We start from the raw sequence: 22507 nt of genomic DNA, 5'->3' as shown, positions 1-22507 counted from the left end.
ATCCCAACAATCATAACCAAAGTCTCCTAACAATTATCTGTTGAGGACCTTCCTCACTCAGAGAATGATTCAAGCTTTTCACATATATTAAAAAGTATTTGGTATTTTTATTTAAAAAAATTAAAAAATAAGATATTAGAATTTTATAATTGTTTTTATTTACGATAAAAAAAAAAAAAAAAAAAGGGTTTGATGTTGATGTAGGCTGCGTGTTTATTAATAGCGAAACACCATCATCCCTGCAGCCAAAAAGAGGGGTGGAGAGAATTCCATTCATTCATTATCACCAATAAATGGAAAAAGGACAGTTTTTGATGAGTATCATTAAACAGTTGACATCTAGGCATCACACAGCTTTCATTGTCCCACTTTTGGTCAATCTTTGCTTTTTAATTAATGAATTACATCATTTTACTATGTTTAAATTAAAGAAAGACTTGTCTTTTTTTTGGCAATCAACTTAAATTATTGAACATTAATATCATTTCTTAAAACATGATTAGTGAGATATAGTAAAAGCGTGTTGAGTGGGTCTTCATCATAATTCTTGGGACTTATGTAGCTAAGGTAAATAATAATTGATGCACTAAATTATTATTATTATTAGAATTTGGCATAAAAAAAATACATTATTATTAGAATAAACTACTTTTTAACACCTCCTATAATTATGTAAAAGTACAGAAATATCCTCTATTTTTTTGAAAAAATTATAACTACACTGAAATAATGGTTATAATTACAACTACTTCTCTGTTTAAAAGTAAAATTTATACAAATAAATTTTTAAAAAATATTATATTAACATCCAGAATGAAGTGTGATTATAATTTTTTTTTTTAAAAAAATTTGTAATTTAATTTAATTTTAAAATATCAATATAATTTAAGCTTTTATTAGATTATTATTATTAAGTAAAATTGTGAGAAGCGTTGGGGTGGGACGTGTTTTTCCACTTTGGGGTGTGTTTGGTGGATCTTTATAGCCCCAAGTAAGCCATGCACCTAAAGAATATATGAGGGCCCCTCTGTCCCACCTTTCCTACGTCTCTTGGGCCCCTCTTGAAAAACCATTAATGTCAGTTTACAATTATAGGGTAAAAATCTCATGGGAACGGGCGCATCTTCCTCCCACGAGCTTTAATATGATTATGCGAAAATTTTCGATAATTTAAAATATTACAATAAAACTTTTAATATTCATTTCTGCTTAGTAAAAAGATTTAATAGTTAATGACACCTCACAGTATTTATTTGTATCAGTAAAAATATTATATGAAAGTTCATATACATTTCCTATTTGTTTATTATCGATTCATTATAAGTTAAATAATTTTTTTTAAAATTAAATTATTTTCATACATTAATGCATGTAAAAAGGTACACAATACATCTTCATACTTAATTATAAGGGTATTTTGTTCAAAATAATTTTTTGTTTGATTTAATTACAATATGTATGTAAGTCAATCATGGGATAAATATAGAATTTCATTCAACTTTTTTTATGGTGTTAGAAAATTTCATAATATTTACTAATATATAGATTTATTTATTAAATAGAAACAAATTTTCAAGAATACTAAGTGTAACTTCCCATATTAAGGGAGGATGGTGTAAGTATCCCTTAAAATATAATATTACATGGAAAAAAATCAAATTAATAATATCTATGCTATTTATTAAATATGAGAGAATTTATTTATTTTGGCTACATTAATGAGATGAAATTTTGATATATGAATATGTATAAATTGATAAGAACATTTTTGTATTTATGGTGACGCATTCAAAAAACGTACGGGTCCAATTGATATAGACTATGTTAAAAACTTGGGTCGAAACGAATATAAATCCTAAATGAGGACTTACAAAAGAGGCGTTAGCACTCCAACGCCTAAGTTAGTATTGAATTTGGGATGGAATAAAGTCAAAAAGTAAATGAATATAATTGAAATTGAGATATGGTGAATAAAATCAGTAAAAAGTGCAAGAACACATGATAATATGCTTGTAGAGTGTTTAGATAATGTTAAAAAATATTTAAAAAAAGTGTTTCGAGAGTGAGAGAGATGATTTAGAGAGTAAGAGATGTATGAGAAACGTTAGAATGTCTCATGAAGGTATTTGGAAGTGCCCTGAGCATTGAAGAGTGAACATGTATTTATAGGGGGTATCCTCTTCTGATAGGACTGTGCACGTTTCTTCTATTTCGAAGAAAGTGTGGATGAATGTCGTTTGCATGAGCTATAATTTGATCTTATCTTCTGTTAGAAGTGCTTTTGAATTCTATCTCCGAGTTTGGGGGGACACTTCATCAGCAAGGACTCCTAACCGCTAGGGAGTCCAAGCTGCCAAGGAGTCCGGGACTTTGGGGGCACCTGCCTCGTCTGTAAGGAGTCTCAGCCGCCAGTTGGGTCCTTCTAGGGCTGATGTGGTCCAATGTGGTTGTTGACGAAATGCCATGTAGGAGAGGATTGCCATGTGTGTGGACCTTTTGAGCCGAATATTTGTTTGGCTTGATCATGGTCCGAGTAGGAGGATGCTTTCAACCTCCTCCTTTTTTCGATTTGTTTTCTAGGGGGCATCCGGCAAGGTCGCCCGCCTGTCTACTTTTTAAGAGGCATCTGCCAAGGTCGTCCACCTGTCTATTTTCTGGGAGGCACCTGCCAAGGTTGTCCGCCTGTCTGTTTTCTGTGAGGCACTTGCTAAGACCACCTATAAAGTGTTTTTGGGTCTCTGATAACTTGGGCCTCTTAAAATGTCACGGACCTCTCGTTTCTTTCTTCTTTTTGAATCGTAATATATACATGTATTTCAATTGAATAAATCTATGCCTGGATGATAAACATAAAAAATTAGTAATTGCTCAAATATCAAATCAAAATTAAATCAATAATGAAATAAAATATACCAGAAACATAGTAATCATAATTGGATGAATGATGATATGTCAAGTTGGAGTTACATCAATTATTTATTTAATTTTTATCCTTTTTATATTCTACATTGAGTGGATACAATTCTATTTTTGTATTTAAATGTTGACTAACGGTCAATCAATAGAAGGGGTATCTTGTTGAAGTACAAAATACCTTTTCTTTTAAATGATAATTACATAATTATATAAATATTTTAAAAATAATCAACATATCAATTCAAGTAATATATTAATATAATATTTATATATTTAATGAAATTCGAATCCATAAACTTAAAATTATTTATAAGACCTCGATTTTAATCTTTAAATTAAGATATAATTTAGAAATGCTAAAGTAGAAAACCTGGTTGGCAACATGCTTTCCTTATATATTTAAAAAATTAAAAAAAAATACATATATAATTTGGCGATGAAAATAAATTATCAAAAATAAAAATAAAATAATTAGTTTATATTTGCAAGGAAATTAGGGGTTGATATTTAAGGGTGTATTAATATGCTAACAGTCATTCTCTCATCACTCTCCTCAATTCAAGCAATCTGTTTCGGGAACCAATTCTGGAAAATTACCCAACTCTGTAATCTCACTGAAAATCAACTAAAATTATTTAATTTCTTCCCAGAATTGTAGTTGTAATCTTTTGAATTTTTCCATTTTATTTTTCACTATGGGAAGAACAGTAGGTAAAAATATATATACATAATTTCGTTACATATATATACAAACTCATTTGTCATTGATTTTAATCTCATGATGCATTACCTTTTCCGACATTAATTTGCTGCAGTTTCACTCCTTTGCGGCGGCTTCACCCGCAAGAAATCGTCGCCGCCCAGCGCCGTTGAAGAACACCTCAAAGCCGGAAATTCAGAGGTTGCACTAATTATACACGAAGATGCATCCAACAAACCCTGGCGATCCTCCGCCAGTGGAAGGGGGAACAGCCACACTGGGGAATTAACCGCTAAACCGCCGCCCGACGGTGATCAGAAACCGCTGCCGCCGCCTCCCGGTAGACAGCAGTACTCATCATCAGCACATCACTTGAGAACCTCGTCCTTCCACTATCACCACCGGCGGTCGAATTCCGGCGCCGCCTGGAAGTTTGTGTTCAGCATGACCGTGAACGTACGGGGGAGAAGCGGCGGCGGGGCGACGACGACGACGTCGCGGAAGTCATCGCGGCGGGTGGAGAAGAAGTTGAACCACGTCCACGAGGAGTCGATATGGAAGAAGACGATAATACTAGGTGAGAAATGTAGGGTTCGGGAGGAGGACGACGACGCCATTTTGTACGATGAAAATGGGAAGAGGATATCAGCTTACCGTCCCAAGAAATTTACGTCCATCTCCAGGCAGAATTCGTCTAGTGATCAGGAGTCCGCAGAAATTCTAACTCTGAATAGGTTTGATCGAACTTAAATTAATATATAATAAGTGTGATATACTTATGTAATTGGTATATAATTTTTTTAAAAAAAAATCAATTACATTATAAATATATTACACTTATTTTTTGATTAATTTAACTTAACAAAACTTGATTTGAGTTGAGAAAAATCAATTGGATCCAAATGATGAAGTTTCAAGAAAATAGGTAGGAGGGATATATTATAAATTAATTCCATATTTTTTAAAATATATGTTTGGTTAATTAATTTTCTTGAATTTAATATTAGTTGTATCATCTAAGGATAATTAAGGATTTTATACATATTTATTTAGTTTTGTATATAGTCCTTTTCGAAATAAATTTAATTTCTTAAATCGTTTCTCTTTATGGTTATTTATCTATATATATATGTATATAATATTTGAATTGGTACTTTAATGAAGTGCATAAACAATGAATCTTGGATCATAGGAGATACTATATAATTGTACAAATTAATTAAAGATTGATAATGCATGTCAAGCATAAAAAATACAAACACAAAAAAAAGCAAAATAATTATAATTTGTAATTTTTTAACTATTTAATTTAGACTAAAGTTATAAGCAGCTTTATACCAATTTTTATATTTTATTGATAAAATTATAAATATTAAATTATTTTTCCAATTGCTATAACTTTATTCCAATTTTTAAACGCTCTTGAGACATGAATATGTTTTGCCATTAGTTGCAGTATTTTTTACCTACTCTGAAAAACAGAAAAAAGTTGCTAAACTACTAAACAACAAAACACACACACACATGCAATTTGCATTATAAATCAAACAGATTCATGACACAAACAAATTAAACAAACACAAAAGAGAAATAAACAAGCACAAAAGGATCATCACCATGAGACTTTCTCTTCTTACCACATTCTTGATTGTCCAAATAATCCCTATATGTTCAACCAGCAGTGCTCTCGCATCTGCAAAAATAACACAAGAACTCGTCAACAGCAACCAGGAGCCCATCTCTTTGTCTGCACAATCTCAAACCTTTCAAGGGTAACAGACTTCTTCCCAATTCTGTTGCAGCCCTAGGCACCGGCTCCATCAACCAGGCACTGTCTCAAGGTAACGCGACGGCTGCAATGATCTGGACATTTAGAAAAGCCTGGGACTCGATCTAAACTACGGTTAAGGTACTATACGTGTTTCGTTAAGTATACGGATACGATGAAGCATCTCAAAGAAGCTAAGAAATTTGCTGTGGCTGGTAATGCCAAGTCTGTCAAGAACCACATGCTTGTTGCTGTGAACAGACTTGATTTATGTGACGATGAAATGGTGAAGGCTTGGAGCAGTGAAGCAAGGTCCCTCCTGGAGAGCAAAAGCAAGCTCAAAGATATCTGCACTATCATTGTGGCAATATGTAATAAAGTGAATACCTGAAATGAAGTTACTGATGTTGCAGACTGTGGGAAAATTATATTTTACCTCCACAAATTAATTACTTTGTGATTTTGGTTTCATTATTTTCAAACTCGCCACATTACATTTCATAACTCTAAAAAAGAAAAAAAAAATATAATTTTGGTCCAATTTCTTAGGTGGAGTAACAATTTTAGTCCAAGTCCAATTCAAATAGAAAGTGTAGTTTTTCATGTGTTTGCAATTGCTTTCTATTGACACTTTAATCTTTTTAGAAAGGATTATAGTGCACAGTTGCCACACTTTTGTTAAAATCAGAACAATAATTGCAGTAGAAACATTAAAAAAACATTACATGTACGTAGTATATACAAGTACCACACTGGTCATTATAATCAAAACAAAGGTTTTTCTCGATTAAAAAACCCGCAACTAGTCTAGTATATTACATACATTCTCATATACGTTATAACATCTCATTCTTTCTCCATCTGTCTAGACACACACTTGTACAAATTGGAATAATAATCGGTGCCCTTCTACAAATTGGAGGGTCTTTACAAAAAAAAAATCTGACAACCACCCGTCTACAACAAATACAAGAAATCAAAAGAATTGAACATCTTAATAATATGTTGCTGAAACTGTGGAGAAAAAAAATTTAAAGGAAAGTACATTATATTCTCTACAAACATGGAATCCTCCCCAAGTTCAAATCAGTCCATGAGGTTCGAAAAACAATAGCAATCCATAGAGTCGGTGACACTTGACATCTTCGAAATTTTGTCCAAATTCATAGGCAATTTTCTCTTCAGTCAAGAGCGATGAATTCGGGGATAAATATAGAGGCCCACATGAGTCTCTTTTCCCTCCAGTAAATAGTGATATGACTAGGAAGGTGAGCTGGCAGGGGTGGCGTGGTTCTTTTAAACACGCCACTCTTGCCATGTAAGCACTAATGGGAGGAAAAAAAAACCCACAAAAACTAATTCATCGGAATTTGGAGAAATTTCCAAATTTAGGTGGTCACGTGCGCATTATGTATGCGATTCCAGCGAAATTCGTTTTGACCAAAACATTACACCGGCTCTAAGAAATTGGACCAAAATTGTATTTTTTTCCTCTAAAAAATTTGCAATTTCAGTTACAAGCTTAACTATGTTAGATTTATAAGGAAATAAACTTGATTCTCAAAATTTGTGGGACGTAAATTATAATTTTTGAATTAGACTCCTCTTATCACTGATAGTTAAAACACTAGAAGAAAATTTACTATTACCTACTTTATTGACTATGGATTAAAACTGTAATAAATAATTATTATTAGTTATAGTTAAACACAGAAAGATGTCAAATTTAGATTATCCATCATGAAAATTATTTTTACTATGATTATGATCCATAACAAATATTTTTGCCATAACTTTTTAATCATGACAAATATTAGGTATACCTGCAAAAATATTGCTTTTTACTAATATGGATTTATTTCTTGATTTTTATTATGATTAAAGAGTATGCTTATTCTTTTTTTCACAACACATAGGTATTCATTTTAATAAAATTTGTATTGATATTACTTTATGAAGTTTTGAGAATCTATATTTTATTATTAAGTAAGAGGACAACTTTAATATCTCACTTCTTATTACTATGCTAATTTATATATTTTTCTATAATTTATTTATTAACTTGTCAATTTCCCACTCATTTAAACCCCCAAATTTTCTATTCTTCTTAATTTCCACTAACTTAAAATTTTTATAATTTTTTTAATTTCAATTAACATGTATTTTTAAAAATATAAATTGTTTTTTTTTTAATTTAATTATGTACACTCTTTTGAGTGTGACAGCATAGTGGTTATAATTAATTTTATTAATGTGCTGAAATTCTTTCCTTTTTTGTATGTGTGAAGGTTATTACAAATAGTTTGATCATTAATAAAATTGGTTATCAAAATCCAAAAACTTTGGGAGTTGGGATCATGTTTCTCTTGTTTAGCCGGTTTCTAAGGACCAGATCTCCAAGGCCGTGTCTCTTTCACCCTTCTTTTCTCTAGCTTTTTGCTGAAAAAGAGAAACCTTCTGTCAAATAAAGCAGGCGATACCTTCCAAGAAACGAGGAAATAGAAATATATTTTCAAGAAAAGCCTCCCTTCTCACCCCTTTGAAGTTGAGACCGGAGAGGCTTTTCTTGAGTTTAAGACCCAGAACAGTTTTATCAAAAAAAGAAAACGCACAGAATAGTTAATTTCACAGAGGGTTACAGGTTGGGTTTTGGTATAATTGCTATTGGGTTCTTTAGATTTGGCCGTCTTGTCATCTGGGCAACATTCGATTTGCAAGATTTTGACATAGGTGGTTGATTCGGTGGCAAAGATTTAAATTTTTAGTTGACGGGCTTCTGATTATTGGATCTTTGTGCTCTGTTTCTTGGAAAAGATATTGGCTTTGATTTGAATCACCTTCTGGATGTATGGTGGTTGTGTTTGAATTGTGAAGGCGTTGGTTTTTGTTCTTATTCTTGTCACGTATTTGATGTATCTTGTTTTTACTGAAGAGGAGGATTGGCTTGTGAACATAGAGTGTGTTCTCAGGCCATTGGTTCTGCCTATTGAGCAGAAAGTCTTCAGCTTCTCTATCCCAAGAGATAGATGGGATAAGGAGTTTTACCAATTACAGGGTGGATAAGGAGTTTCTGTTGCATATTGGGAAAAAGAGCAAAAGGTGAAGTTTTGACAATTGAATTGGAGAGCAGAAGGATTTGAGAACATGGGTTCTTCACAAGGATCTACCCTGTCATCAAATGCGACTGGATTTGCAGATGGATCTTCTGCTCATACAGATGTCAAGTATATTGACACTGTTCCTGTATATGTTAAGGAGTTGATTGCCGGAGGTGCTGCTGGTGCGTTTGCTAAAACCGCAGTTGCTCCGCTAGAACGAATTAAAATACTTCTGCAGGTGAATGCCACAAACTGTTCTTTCTTGTCTACTTGATGGCAGTGGAATATGGTTTATTTAGCTTTTCTTTACAGGTTTATGCATATTGCGCTGCAGTCCTCCCAGTACCTCTAAAAGATGATTTGAATTTTGATGTTGGGATAGAAACTTTGCATTGTTGGATGTGCTAACCTTATATTTGTGTATAATTGAGGTCGAGTTTCATGTGGATGCATTAGATGCCACGCACGATAATGTGATGAAATTATAGAGGACAAGGAGTTGTATGTGGAGACATTTGTTAATTGGTTATGAGTAATTAGACGTTTCTAATCTTGTCCCTTTTGTTGGTTTTCTAGACCAGGACAGACTTTCATTCTGTAGGAATCTATCACTCGCTGAAGAAGATACTTAAGCATGAAGGTGCAGCAGGATTTTATAAGTAAGTTTTAAACCATCAGTTTTAGATCATTTTTTCTTTTAGAATTTTCCAGAATACCAATACGGATTATAATTTTTGATGATCCAGAGGAAATGGAGCTAGCGTGATACGTATTGTTCCGTATGCAGCATTACATTTCATGACCTATGAGCGATACCGTCTGTGGATTTTGGATAACTACTCTGCCTTGGGGACAGGGCCTGTTGTTGATCTTTTAGCTGGTTCTGCTGCTGGTGGAACTGCAGTTTTATGTACATATCCATTAGATTTGGCTCGCACCAAACTTGCTTACCAGGTACTTGGTCATTTGAATCTTTGTCAAAAGTCATGGGAGCTACAGTAAATGCAATTCTTAAAACTGATGGATTTAGCTGGACATGCTGCTAGCTTTTGTAATAATTTCTTTTGTCCATATGAAATTTTCAACTCTTTTCTTGCTTTCCATGTAAAAAATGATTTATGTGAAATAAGAACCAGTCAAAATGCAATATGGGATGAGACTAGATATTTCTTTTTCTTTGATTAATGTTCGGACATGTGTCTGAAAAAGGTACTTCAGTGCAGTTAGGAGAGTCACATGTGAGATTTATGTGTTTTTGTAGTCCATTACTTCGATAGTTGAGAGGAAATTCTACCTAAACAAAGCTTCCTGGACTAAAATAATTATTCATTTGGTCTGTGTTGAATGGTTAACATGATATTTTACACTTCCTAATCTGCTTGGCGGATTTTTAGATTGTAGAAGCAAGAGGACCTGTCCTGCATGGGACGACACAGTTCAATGCCAGTCCAGCTTACAGCGGAATTAGAAATGTGATGGAGAGCGTCTACAGAGAAGGGGGAGTACGTGCACTCTATCGAGGCATAGGTACAAGCACATCCACATTCATTTAATTAATACTTTTCATACGAACAATACCTCTCATGCCTCCCATTTTCTTGTTAACCCATTAATCACACTCATAACCCATCAGGATGTGGTAAAGTTACAATTATACACAAACACAGTAATGTGTATTTTGTATCGGATTTCTCTAGGGAAAACCAGACAAAGTCTTTTTGAAGCTTAAACTAATTATTTCCGTTACACATGACATTTATTTAACTTCTTTGTTCAATTATAATTAGACTTTGCAAATGTCTTAATCAAAATTATGCTTGGTGCAGGTCCAACACTGATTGGTATTCTTCCATATGCTGGCCTGAAGTTTTATGTTTACGAAGAACTAAAAAGCCACGTCCCTGAAGAACACCAGAAGTCCATTTTGATGCGACTATCCTGTGGAGCTCTGGCAGGTTTATTTGGACAGACTTTCACGTATCCATTAGATGTTGTAAGAAGGCAGATGCAGGTAATGTAGTTATCCTGTATGTCTCAGTAGTATTGTTGATTCAATCTATAGCAATGAAGATTACTGTTTATTAGTTGAATGTAATCGTTGAAGTAGTATTTCAAAAAGCAGTAGATGAATACATTGCTCAGAGATCTTGCTGAAGCAATTTAGGCTATCATTTTTCAGATAGTAATTGTAAGCTATTTCAGGTTGAGCATCTGCAACCTTCGTCACAAGGTGGTGTGAGGTACAGAAGCACCTTGGACGGGCTCGGTTCCATCGTCCGCAATCAAGGTTGGAGGCAATTGTTTGCCGGCCTAAGCATTAACTATATTAAGGTAATTATCTTCTTCCAATCATACAACTGTCCTCCTTGTGGGTTCTTGCCTTTTCTATTCCAATACCAAGCTGACCATGCAAGTTCACAATTCTTGAAACTAAATGTTCGGTTTAGTTCTCATTGCTAAGTAAACAAATATGAACTCACAATTTAGCCTCACGCGTAGATTCAGTACAAGCTTATGGAATACTGCAGAATTTGCTGTTCCTTTGGATCTGCGGTTGTAACAGAGATGTTCGACCTTTCTTGCAGATTGTCCCATCAGTTGCAATTGGTTTCACGGCATACGACATGATGAAGAGCTGGCTGCACATTCCTCCACGGCAGAAATCCAAAGCTACATCTGCTGCATAAGTTTGCAGTTGGATTACCTGATTCAGCTGTCAGTGTTCTGTGACAACATATTAGAAAATTCTAATACTTCTTAAAGCTTAAACTAAGGTGGATAGTGTACCAAATTCTGACATGAAATTTGTGTTAAGTAGAAGAGTCAGTATGGCATTTATACCATAAATTCATAGTATGACTAAGCGACACGAAATATTCTTTTTTTAAATTTTTCTTTTGTGATAAAAAAAGAACCGGCAAACTCTATCGTAGAATAGTTATAACGAAATGCATAAAAAGAACTGAAGTAACTGTTTGCCTACAAATACAACACCAGTACATAATTCACTCTTTGAGTTCTGTCTCCAGCAATTACACCACGAAAATCTCTATAGAAATTTTCTTCTACCATTGTCAGTTTCTTGAATCTTGACCATGGAACAGGAATTCGATTAGAGCTACCGTCTCTTTTTGAACAGATTTTCCTTTGTCTTCCCTTGTCCACATGCAAAAACCAACACCTGGAAGCGAGGAATTCATTCAAATGTAAACAGTTATGTTATGGAAGTCGTCCAGTTGCATTGTGCTGTATCCGGGACGATAGGGGATTGTTTCCACTGTTGCTGAAAAGCTGGACCATTTCCTCTTGGTATCCTCAGAGCTGTTTGTTAGCTTATTCCATCTGCAAAAAGGCACAAGAAAAGAAGAACAAGACTATGAAATCCACACGCACAACGTTGAATTCAGACCTAAATACAAATCGAATTTTCCTTAAAGGGATACAATACAGTAACATCTGCAATTCTTGTGATCAAACTAACCTCAGATTCCCAGACATGGAAAATAACAAGAAACATTGCTGTACATATACTTAATATACAGCGCATTAGAATCTTCATCTGCTTCAATTAAATAAACCCCAACTGGTCTACAAGATCTTGTAAATCCTCACCCGTCCACTCCGATGTTTTGGCTACCAATTCTTCTACTTCCACATCATCCGACAGGTGCTCAGCTGCCAACACTTCCTCCGTGTCATCACCACCTATTAGATCATCATTCAGGAACTTCTCCCATATCTCCTCAGTCGTCGGATTCAAACCAGCATCGTTACTAGAAGGCACCATCTCTGCCGCAGAACCCTTCACATCGCTGCTCGATTCATCATCCAGTGCAGCAGAAAACAGTGTCTTCACCTCCAAGTCAATATCATCAAGCTCATTTGGATCAGCTGAAGGCCCACTACCACCTGCTGCAACAGTCACTACTTCTTGAAAGTTCTCAACACTTGGACTCATAGTGAGCCTTCTCTTATGGCCTATTTCAATATGTTGCTTATCCTCCCTCTGTGCGTATTTATCAACGTATTGCTGAACGAATAAAGGGCTTTTGAAGGCTTTAGCAAGAAAGCTCATAATGTGTTGCTGCTTCTTCTCCGTGCTGAGAATCCGGTCTTCAATTGCCACAATTCTTTCCCTCGAGCTCTGCTGCTGTTGTTTGAGCTTCACTATCTCTGCCATTAACAAATTCCGGTCACGTTTCAGTCTTTCGAGCTCTTCTTCCATCCCATACTGCCCTATCTCTACACAAGAACCACCTCCACTTTGCTGAGTAATACCCTGCATCACATTTCTCCTTCTCTTGATGGTCTTCAAGAGGTGCTTTTGCCCTCCCAGAAACCCCTCATTGGCAAATTCCCATCTGTCTGGATCAACTTTTCTGAAACCCTGCATGTTTTCACATTTTAGTACTGTTGTGAAACTCAAATCTGTGTTTGCTTCAGGTGGTTACCATCAGAAACAGAGTAAACAGCCTACAGAAGTCTCTTCCAGAAACAGCTAACAATGCCAGAACCACCATTACTGCAAGCATAGGAGCTGATCAGATGCATAAAAATTACAAGATTTTGGATAAAACAAAGGATAAAAAAACTTGATTAAGACCCCCCAACCCCCGAATTAACAACTCTAACAGAGAACAGCCAGTTTGATTTTTAGCGTTTTATATCAATCAGAGCCTGATTGCATAAGCAATCAACTCTAATCTACGGGGAAAAAGAAAAGGACTCATTTAAGCAGATAATAAACAGCAAATCATGATGAAATTACAGGAACAAAGCCAATAAATGAAGAAAAACACGGAAGGAAAAAAATGTGATGACTGGTTCTTGAAAATACTTACATATGTGTTCAGCTGCCGAATGAAGCTGGAGAAGTTGCTGTGCTTGAAGTATCTGGGAAGCAGAGTGGTGGAGAACTTGTGAGAATCCCAAACAATGAAGCTGTTCTTGCCTCTGCTCCACGAGATCACCGAATCAGTTGAAGGGTCCTCCACCATTTCATAAGTCTTGATCAAGAATGGAGGCGGTCCCACTTCATGCAACCCCTCCATCGGCAGTGGGGAAGAAGATGAAGACGACAATGACGCAACCGCACCACCACCATAGCCTGCGGCGGCGCACTCCTCTTCTACTTTCACCTTCACACCCTCCATTTCCCCTCAAAAGATCAAAACTTTCTTGAAATTCGCAGCTTTATTTGGAAGTGGGATTTATGCTTGAACCTGAAGCAAGTGTCTCTTGCATACTATGTCAGAAAAACGGTGGCAGACAAGAGTGTAATGAGCATATATGGGTATGGAAAGGAAAGTTCTAGAGACTGAGAGTGTGGCACTTTTTTTGGATATTTCCTTAAGGTTCCAGCTTTTGCAGCAAATATCCACAGGTTCTTGTGGGGTCAGCTTCAGCCCTCAGCATGGGTGTAGAAACCAGGTGGTGGGCTCTCATAATTTTGGTGACAAAATTCCAGAAACTTCAACAGGCTTAGTGGGTTGATTAGAAACTTCTTGAGATTAAGAGAAGATTAATTAAGTGTAAAAGCTTCCACTTGTGGGCTAACTTAGCAACTTTTTTTTCCTATATGACTTATAATTATATTAAAAAACCATTTACTTCTAATTTAAATTAAATATAAAAATATCATCAATATAGATCATATTATATCAGTATAATAATCATTAATTATTGATATTTGATATTAATTATTAGTAAATAAATAATAATTATAGTTATTAGTTATTGGAATTGTATATAATTGTAATTGATTTAACATAAAAGAAAGTGAATGTTGAAATCATTATTCAGTAATTTAAAAGTGTAAAAAGAGCTGAAAATCACCTCTTGGGCCATAATCTAGTGAAATGAAACTGGATTTGTTGAATAAGGCCCACAATGTTGCTAGCCCAATTCACACAGACTCCGGTTTTTGGTCATACGTAGCATTATTTGATTTACGAAATTCTCTTCTTATTTCTTCTTTGTCTTTCCTTTTTCTTTTGATGACGCAAAGAAAGAGGGAAATAATTAATTATTTTTTATTAGATTCCTAATTATACCATTTTTTAAATTTATTTATTAAAAAATAACAGAAAAAATTCGTGTGATGCATGCAAAAACAACAAGGGTCCAATGAGCTCGGACTATTGTTTAGGATTTGGGCCGAAGATAGTACGATCCTAAAAAAGATACCTACAAAACAATACGTTAGCACTCTGACGCACAAGTTAGTATTGGGTTTAAAATGAAATAAAATGAGAAAATAAATAAGCGTTATAAGATATTGAGATATGATATGGCGATTGACTAGCAAGCCTGTTGTACGCCATGTGGAGATTGCCAAAGTGTGGGCCTTTGGGCTGGTCATCCTTGTTGAGTCGAGTCTAGGGTGCACCCCTTGGGCCTTAATCCTCTGTCCAGGGTTAGTAGGCCTCCTAGGCTATTGGGAAAAACATATTGGGCGGCCCCAAGTCTTGTTGTTCTTCTTGGACTCGGCCTCTTTAGGCCATGTGCATCATCATAGATTGTGTCATTGTGATAGTCAAGTAATCAAATATCCTCATTCGATTGAAATCAAAATCATATATCTTTAAAAAAACTTAAAGGTGTAATTATATATACAATCCTCTGACTTATGGGTTGTTTATACAAATTATTCATAATTTTAAATAATTATACATACATCCACCAAAAAATCAATATTATTTACACAAATCACCCCTGTGTTTTAGAAAATTATACACCCACCTTCACATAAATATCAACATCATTACACAAATTATCCTTATTTTTTTACTGTCAAAAGTGATTTCTATAACTATGCAAAATACATGAGTGGTTTTCGTAAACAAACCATAGATCAGAGGGTATAAATATATTTCTTATTATTATTTAAAATTAAAATTTCAACTTGACATTTGTACTAATCGTCCATTGATTACATAATTATATCACGGATCAAGATAATATTAGTAATTTTTTAAATAATGACGGAATTTTGTAATTGCATCAAGTTTCAGACAAACTCAATTTCACTTACCATTCAAAGGTATATAATTATACGATATAGTAGGATGATATTAGCAATTTTTTAAACAATAATAAAATATTTATAATTATATTAAATTTTAGAAAAGATCAATTTGATTAATTTTTTAATTAATTATTTGGATCATATTTAGTCACATCAAATAAATTACATGACAAATGATAATTTTATCGAGACTAGTTGTTGCTGCAAGCAGTTTTTGCGAGCATATAAAAAGTTAAAGTATGAGATGAAAAAAAATATAAAAAAACACAATATAGTGAGGTTATGAAGAAAAAAATGCATATGAGGAAAAAAATGTGGGCTAAAAAAAGAAAAAGAGAAAAAGCTATAAGCTGGAGGAAATTAAAATTAAAAAAAAAAAAAAAAAAGGTATGAGAGGATGCAAAGATGAGGCAGAGTGAGTGCCCATGCACGCCTTAAAAGCTGTACAATATGTCATCTGATGCTTCTCATCCCATCATCATCATGATGTGGTTGATGAGATAGATATATATATAGATATGATGCATGTAATGAGGCGACATTGTACGACTTTGGAATCACATCACTCATCTTCATTTTGCCCAATCTCTTGCAGTTTACGACCAAAACAAAACTCCAGACTCCACTACTCTACGTCACCCATGTGCCTCTCCCTCTCCTTCAATAATAGTTTAAGACCCAATGCTACACATTACCCCCTTGTCCCTGCCTTCTTCTGTCGCTGCGCCTGCGCTCCCTCCTTCCTCTCCATCTCCTCGTCCCACTTCCTTCTTCCCCATAATTTATCTCATCATTCAAATAACACATACCACAAAGTAACGGAACCTATATATATTATTGAAATTTACTCAATTTAAAAAATAAAAAAAAGGGTACATATGACGAGAGGTTTCAATTATTTTTGCTTAAAAAAGAAAAAAGGAGAATTGTAATGTGTTGGTAGCTTTATCCAGAAGCAGAGACTTTAAGACAGTAAAGCGACTTTCAACAAGACGTACAAGATATGAAACTGCAGATGCGTGCATTAAATGCTTGCTACATCTTTTTTCATACATCATTTTTGGCACTATATACACTTTCTTCCTTTTTAATTTATTACTCACCTTTTCATTAATGTTAAATATTCTTTTTATTAAAGATGAATATATATTTTCTAATTAATATGTGAAGATATATAACGATAATTTTTTATAAAAAGATTTGTTTGACTTACAATAAATCAACAAAAAATTAATCGGAGTCAAATATGACTTGTTTATCATTTTTTTTTAAAGTGAATTTTGATTAACGAATAAATCTATTTGTTAGACAAAGACAAACATAAAAAGTGCTAGATATATTTTTTTCAAATTACAGAGAATTTACATATAATTCTACCAAATTTCAAGGAATGCAGTGTAATTATCCCATATTTTTTTATATGTTAGCCTCATAAGTACACAATATTTACCCGCATATAATTGGTGATACATACAATTATTTTTTAAAAAAAACTTTGATTTATGGTTAAAAATAAATAGAGTGATTAATATGGTGAAAATAAAGGATAAATATGATAGTATATTGGTGATTACAAAATAAAGTGAACCATTTGAAAAAAAAATAATGAATTATGTTGATACAAATATTAAAGGTATAATTGATAGGATTAAAGACAATATTCGTCCACTAATTTCAGGCCATTTTTGTTTTAGTCCCTTAAATTATTAGGGTTCTATTTTGGTCCCATAAAACTGAAAAAATCTCAATTTTGGTACAAATTTGGTCTGAAAGTTGAATCACTCGCCGGAAAAAGTCACATGCCCGGCATGTGACTTTTTAAATTGGGACTGGCATTGTGATTCGCTGAAAATAAAAGGCTTAAAGGCAATTTTCGTCCCCTAACTTCAGGTCATTCTTGTTTTAGTCCCCTAATTTCAGGTCATTCTCGTTTTAGTCCCCTAACTTCAGGCCATTCTCGTTTTAGTCCCCTAACTTCAGGCCATGTCTTCACCACATCATCTTTTTCAACCAATCACAATGCAAGCCCCAATTTAAAAAGTCACATGCCCGTCATGTGACTTTTTCCGGCGAGTGACTCAACTTTCCGACCAAATTTGTACCAAAATTGAGATTTTTTCAGTTTTACGGGATCAAAATTGAACCCTAGTAACTTAGGGGACTAAAACGAGAATGACCCGAAGTTAGGGGACGAAAATTACCTTTAAACCTAATTGATATTTTAAAATTCTTCCGTGGTGTCACAAACGATCAGATATGAGTGAAAAATGTCTTTCTTTTTTATATCACTATACATACAATTTATATATCCTTAAACTCAAAATTGGGGAGTTTAATATTTTGAATTCATTATTATTTATTAAAAGAGTAAAAATGATAAGTTATGTTGGTGATTCAGGGATATTTGTAACGATATATTAGAGACCTTCAAGATTGAAAGAGACCTTTATATACTCTAAAATCATCATAGAGGACTCCTCAAGGGATCTTTATAAATAATGTGTTCGAAAACCTTACTAGAGAATTTTACATTTACAACTTTTTCAGGAAATTTTCAAAGAAAAATATACGCCATTTCTTCCTTTTTATCGAATCGATCATAACCACCACCTACATTCCAGAAAATTGTGCACCACAAATGGGAACTAATAAAGAGACACGCAATCCCATAGAAAGACATCACGATCCCTTGTGGAAAAAAAATGATTTGCTGAGACGGAACGAAATATATCAACTATTTTACTAAGTATCCAAGGTATTCGTGAGACCTACGCACTTGGTAAAAAGAATAGACGTCCTTGATTAACAAAAGCACCACCTTGTCTGTTGGGACCGCAATTCCTGGTGTGTACGGCTCATTGCACACTGTAGATCATGTTTTAGGTTAATGGTGTACGTGATATCGTGTAACCTAATTGGGACGTGTAAATATTGGCTCTCCTACATCAAGTACAACTTTTGCTATCCCAACTCTTACGCTAGGGACATAGAACTCAAGACTGACTTAATCATCAAGAGTTATTGTCAGAACATCTTCTTGTAGATCATCGGGACCCCACAACATTTCACTACAAAGATGTTAGGTTCAAAACTCATAAGCAGGGTATGTGAGTGGGTGGTGAGTATAAAAAAAAAACTTCATCCAACTTGATCCCAATATTGTCATTGTTTTGTAAAACTTAACACGCCTCTGAAAGCATATTTAAAGTAATAGAAATCTTGAACACTCACTATACATCCCCTAAATACCTTTATGATATTTCTAAAAACAACATTTGGAATTTGGAGCCTCATTGTAAACAGGTGTAAAAGCAGGAGAATTTTAAAAAATACGTAAATTTTGATATTATATATATTTTATCTATTTCTTACAATATCAACTGAATTTTTAACAGGTTATGGGCGACTTGATGCTGTCTGAATGAATGAGTTGGATAGACCGTGTTAATGTAACTCTGAAACTATATTCAGTGAACTACAACCAATAAAGAAAAAAAAAGAAAAAGAAAAGAAAAAGAAAAATAAATACATAATAATTTATTTGAGATAGAGACATTTCCTCCACGATTCTCAAAATAATTTTTTTTTCGACTGAACTACCCTTGTAATGGTGAAAATATATCCCTTCACATGCATTAACGTGTGAATATGGAGAGTAATAATTTATTTGACCTGCAATAAATCTATAATAAGTCAATCAGAGGTAAATATAGATAAAAAATTATTTTATTCATATTTTTGTTAATATCAACAAATTCGATAAATTTTAATGAAAGCAAGCCTTAAGGATACTAGACGTAATCTTTCAAATTATAGAAAACTCACATGTAATTACATCAAACGTTCAGCAAGAAAAATGTAAATGTCACCTTTTTTTTTTCCCATAAATGACAATTATTTGAGTCTCGATTTTATGAAAAACTTTACTTGTTTCATCTAAGTACACCTTAAATTGATCCAATATGCCACTATGAAATATTTACAATTGTTTAAAATAAGTGTTTCTTATTTTATTATTAAAAATAAACTAAAAATAGTATGTTTGATCGCGGTCGAGGCATGGTTTTTCATTAGACTTTAGTTCACATGGTTTTAGCAGATGTATGAACAATATTTTGCCATTGGTCCGAGTTGGCTTAATACAATCCTATTTTTCCTCGGAAAAATTATATTTGATTTGTATTTAAGTTATTAAATTAAAATGATTTAAATCAAAAGATATAAATAACTTTCTACTACTTAATTGTTTTTTCAAACACTCTAATTTCACATTTTGTTATTTTTATTTTCAAGCTCCCACAACTTTCATTAATACTTAATTTACTATTTTATATAACTTATTTTTTTAAAAAAAAAGTAAAAGAAAAAAAAGTTGTCACAAATGGAAAATTTCAGTCCAAATTGGATTTGGTTTGATTTGAACCAATGATATGCAAGAATAATGTAGATGTAATTGGTGTATAATTCAGATAAAACGATCAATTATAATACATTTGCTTTATTGATGCATGCGAAAATAACATGAATTCAATGGACTTGGATTATCGCACAGAATTTGGGTCGGAGCATTTATGATCCTAAGAAAAGAGACCTGCAAAAGAACATGTTAGCACTCCGAAGTCCAAGTTAATAATAAGTTTAAAAAGAAACAAGATGAGCAGATAAATAAACGTGACAAGAGATTGAGATATGATAATCGAATTATAAGAAAAATGGGCAAGTTCGTAAGAAGGTGCTTGATGAGTGTTAATGAGAGTGCTTAGAGAGTCCAGGAACCATCCCCGCCTGATAAACCAAACCTGGAAGTCTATCTTTCTTCCTTCATCTTCGGGGAGAAGGGTTAGAGTGGTTGGATAAGAGACAAATCATCCTTATCCATTGCTAGACACGTCCACAATGAGTATCCTTTTGTCAGGGGCTATCCTTTACTAACAGGAAGTCTCAGTTACTAGGGACTCCTAGCTAACAGGGGGTCCTAGGTCTTCGAGGGACCTCCCTTGATTGGACTACGTCCGTAGAGTTAACGTGGTCTGTACGTCATGTGGGGAGTGGGAATTGCCAAGGGTGGGCTTTTGTGTAGGCCATTCTTGTTGGGTTGTGTTTATGGGTCAAGTCCAGGGGTAAATTAGGCCTCTGTTCTTCATCCTGGGTTGTCAGACTTCATAGGCTATTGGAGGCAGGTATATTTGGGGGTTCAAATCTAATTGCTTTTTTTGAATTGTACCTCCTTGAATCATGTGCATAATTTATAATTAATTTAATTCAATTAAATTTAATTTGATTATAATTTTTTAGGTCACGAACATGCCCTGGAGGGTGAGTATATTCAAGTTAGCTAATAAAAAAAAAAAGCAGATAAAATGGAGAGCAAGTAGGTACACGTTTCTCGGGAGCGTGAGAAGACATGTTTCATACATCTCCCGCATGCCCAACTCCAATTAGTAATAATTTAAGTTTTCTTTTTGCAGCACAACTTACGTAATATGTACCTCTGTGATGTAACCCATGCCCTCATCACCTAACAATTTTTATATAAATTTATTTCTTTTTATTATAAAGCTAATTATTACTCTATTTCTAATTTCAAAAGATAACATCTATTGTACTTTAAATTTCATATTTTATGATATTAATATTTTTGGTCTTATAAACCTCTCAGACATGATTTCATATAGGATCAGAAATATTAATTTATAAAATATAGGATAAAAAATACAACATCCATTATTCAATAAGATAATATAATCTTTTTAACTCGTCAATTTATGTAAATATATTACGAAAATAATATAATCAGATACATAATATTTAATTTATTAAAAAAATCAGCTTAATTATCACAATGGTTAAATTTTATTTATTAAGTATAGTGACTAAATTCAAAAGGAATTCATTTTATAAAAAAATAAAAAAATATTTATAATTTACATTTTTTTCCCCTATGTCTTCATCCCTTTAATTTTTTATGTATAGTTCGTGACATACAGTGACACACTATCATAGTGAAAATTTTTATTCAAATTAATTATAAAATAAATATTTTTTGGAATTTTCTAGCATCATAGTTAATATTGAAGAGATATATAGATATAATAATCGGTCATAAATAAAAAAAAAATAATCGTGTGTCAATAATCCGTATATAATAACTCCATAGTCCTTTCTCCACGTACTCATTTACTCGCTGCCCTACTCCCTTCACAAATTTGTCACGATAACTACTCCCACTCAATTATTTCATCCACCACCACCACGATGCAAGGCCTCCGCTGTTACGGCGCGCTAGCTGACGGTGGCGTCCTCCTCGAACTCACCCCAACCGCCGCCTCTCCCTTCGCCATCGATGTGGCGGAGTCCGCCGAGACCCGCATCCAGCGCCTCATATCTGAAAACCCCGTGATCATCTTCAGCGCCACGTGATGAAGCGCCTCCTCTCCACCATCGGCGTCCATCCCACCGTCATCGAGCTGGAGGAAGACGAGATGAGCGAACTTAAAGCACGCAACGCCAACGCCAACGGCGGCGGCGCGTCTGTCTCCCCTGCGTTGTACATAGGCGGCGCGTGCGTGGGGGGGCTGGAGAGCTTGGTGGCGTTGCACTTGAGTAATAATCTCGTGCCTATGCTTGTGGAAGTTGGTGCTCTGAGAAATGAACTCTTAATTAGCTGAATAAATTTGTGAATTACTAAAATTTGTGGCAATAATTATGAATAGTATGATCGTAATTTAGGACAGGAAATTACTGGTTTTCTTGTTATTATAAGTATATTATTATTGTAAGGTGGAGTTATGTGAATTACTGGTTTGGTAGCCTGCTGATGATAAATTTATGTGGAATTGTGATGTTTCTTGAATGATAAATTCTGAGAAGTTTTTCAAATTATGAATGGTTGAGGAAAAAAGAATAAAGTAATGCAAAAGAGTCCAACAATTATGGATATATTTATGGGGAGGATTAGAGAATGAATTGATTGGTTCTTGACGGCATTTGAAATAGCT

General features: G+C 34.0%; 4 protein-coding genes across 5 annotated transcripts; 3 read left to right on the top strand and 1 right to left on the bottom strand.

Annotated features, from left to right (window-relative positions):
* Positions 3596-5734, top strand: LOC105177619. The gene is made up of 3 exons (XM_011100871.2): positions 3596-3627; positions 3732-4350; positions 5299-5734. Exons 1-3 carry the CDS (start codon positions 3612-3614, stop codon positions 5390-5392), a joined length of 729 nt encoding a protein of 242 aa, XP_011099173.1. The 5' UTR covers positions 3596-3611; the 3' UTR covers positions 5393-5734.
* On the top strand, positions 7745-11325 carry LOC105177446 (graves disease carrier protein). Its single transcript, XM_011100647.2, has 7 exons — positions 7745-8720; positions 9059-9141; positions 9229-9436; positions 9877-10009; positions 10309-10493; positions 10685-10813; positions 11068-11325. Exons 1-7 carry the CDS (start codon positions 8529-8531, stop codon positions 11167-11169), a joined length of 1032 nt encoding a protein of 343 aa, XP_011098949.1. The 5' UTR covers positions 7745-8528; the 3' UTR covers positions 11170-11325.
* Positions 11497-13899, bottom strand: LOC105177528 (heat shock factor protein HSF30). Of its 2 annotated transcripts, none has more exons than XR_002287088.1 (3): positions 13324-13896; positions 11964-12869; positions 11497-11824 (listed from the first exon to the last, which is right to left on the bottom strand). XR_002287088.1 is itself a non-coding variant. In XM_020693816.1 (3 exons), the coding sequence occupies exons 1-3, from the start codon at positions 13633-13635 to the stop codon at positions 11811-11813; spliced, it is 1101 nt and encodes a 366-aa protein (XP_020549475.1). In that variant the 5' UTR covers positions 13636-13899; the 3' UTR covers positions 11497-11810. The 2 variants fall into 2 exon arrangements, 1 of the variants encoding a protein (XP_020549475.1); XM_020693816.1 differs by having other exon boundaries at positions 12095-12869; positions 13324-13899.
* LOC110012387 (glutaredoxin-C6) lies at positions 21668-22391 on the top strand. Its single transcript, XM_020695621.1, is given in 2 exon segments — positions 21668-21918; positions 21921-22391. Coding segments are annotated over 2 exon segments (411 nt in total). The 5' UTR covers positions 21668-21764; the 3' UTR covers positions 22178-22391.

The sequence above is a fragment of the Sesamum indicum genome, linkage group LG1, assembly GCF_000512975.1.
Source record: "Sesamum indicum cultivar Zhongzhi No. 13 linkage group LG1, S_indicum_v1.0, whole genome shotgun sequence".
Lineage (NCBI taxonomy): Eukaryota > Viridiplantae > Streptophyta > Magnoliopsida > Lamiales > Pedaliaceae > Sesamum > Sesamum indicum.
Note: the sequence above shows the minus strand (reverse complement) of the source record. Positions and strands in the feature narration are given on the sequence as shown.

Excerpts from the sequence above, each read along its gene's own strand:
- LOC105177528 (XM_020693816.1), bottom strand. The coding sequence starts at position 13,635 with ATGGAGGGTGTGAAGGTGAAAGTAGAAGAGGAGTGCGCCGCCGCAGGC. Across the intron at positions 12,870-13,323 it reads TTCGGCAGCTGAACACATAT|GGTTTCAGAAAAGTTGATCC; the intron begins GTAAGTATTTTC and ends GAAAACATGCAG.
- LOC105177446 (XM_011100647.2), top strand. The coding sequence starts at position 8,529 with ATGGGTTCTTCACAAGGATCTACCCTGTCATCAAATGCGACTGGATTT. Across the intron at positions 8,721-9,058 it reads GAATTAAAATACTTCTGCAG|ACCAGGACAGACTTTCATTC; the intron begins GTGAATGCCACA and ends TTGGTTTTCTAG. Across the intron at positions 9,142-9,228 it reads GGTGCAGCAGGATTTTATAA|AGGAAATGGAGCTAGCGTGA; the intron begins GTAAGTTTTAAA and ends TTGATGATCCAG.
- LOC105177619 (XM_011100871.2), top strand. Across the intron at positions 4,351-5,298 it reads GAAATTCTAACTCTGAATAG|TGCTCTCGCATCTGCAAAAA; the intron begins GTTTGATCGAAC and ends TTCAACCAGCAG.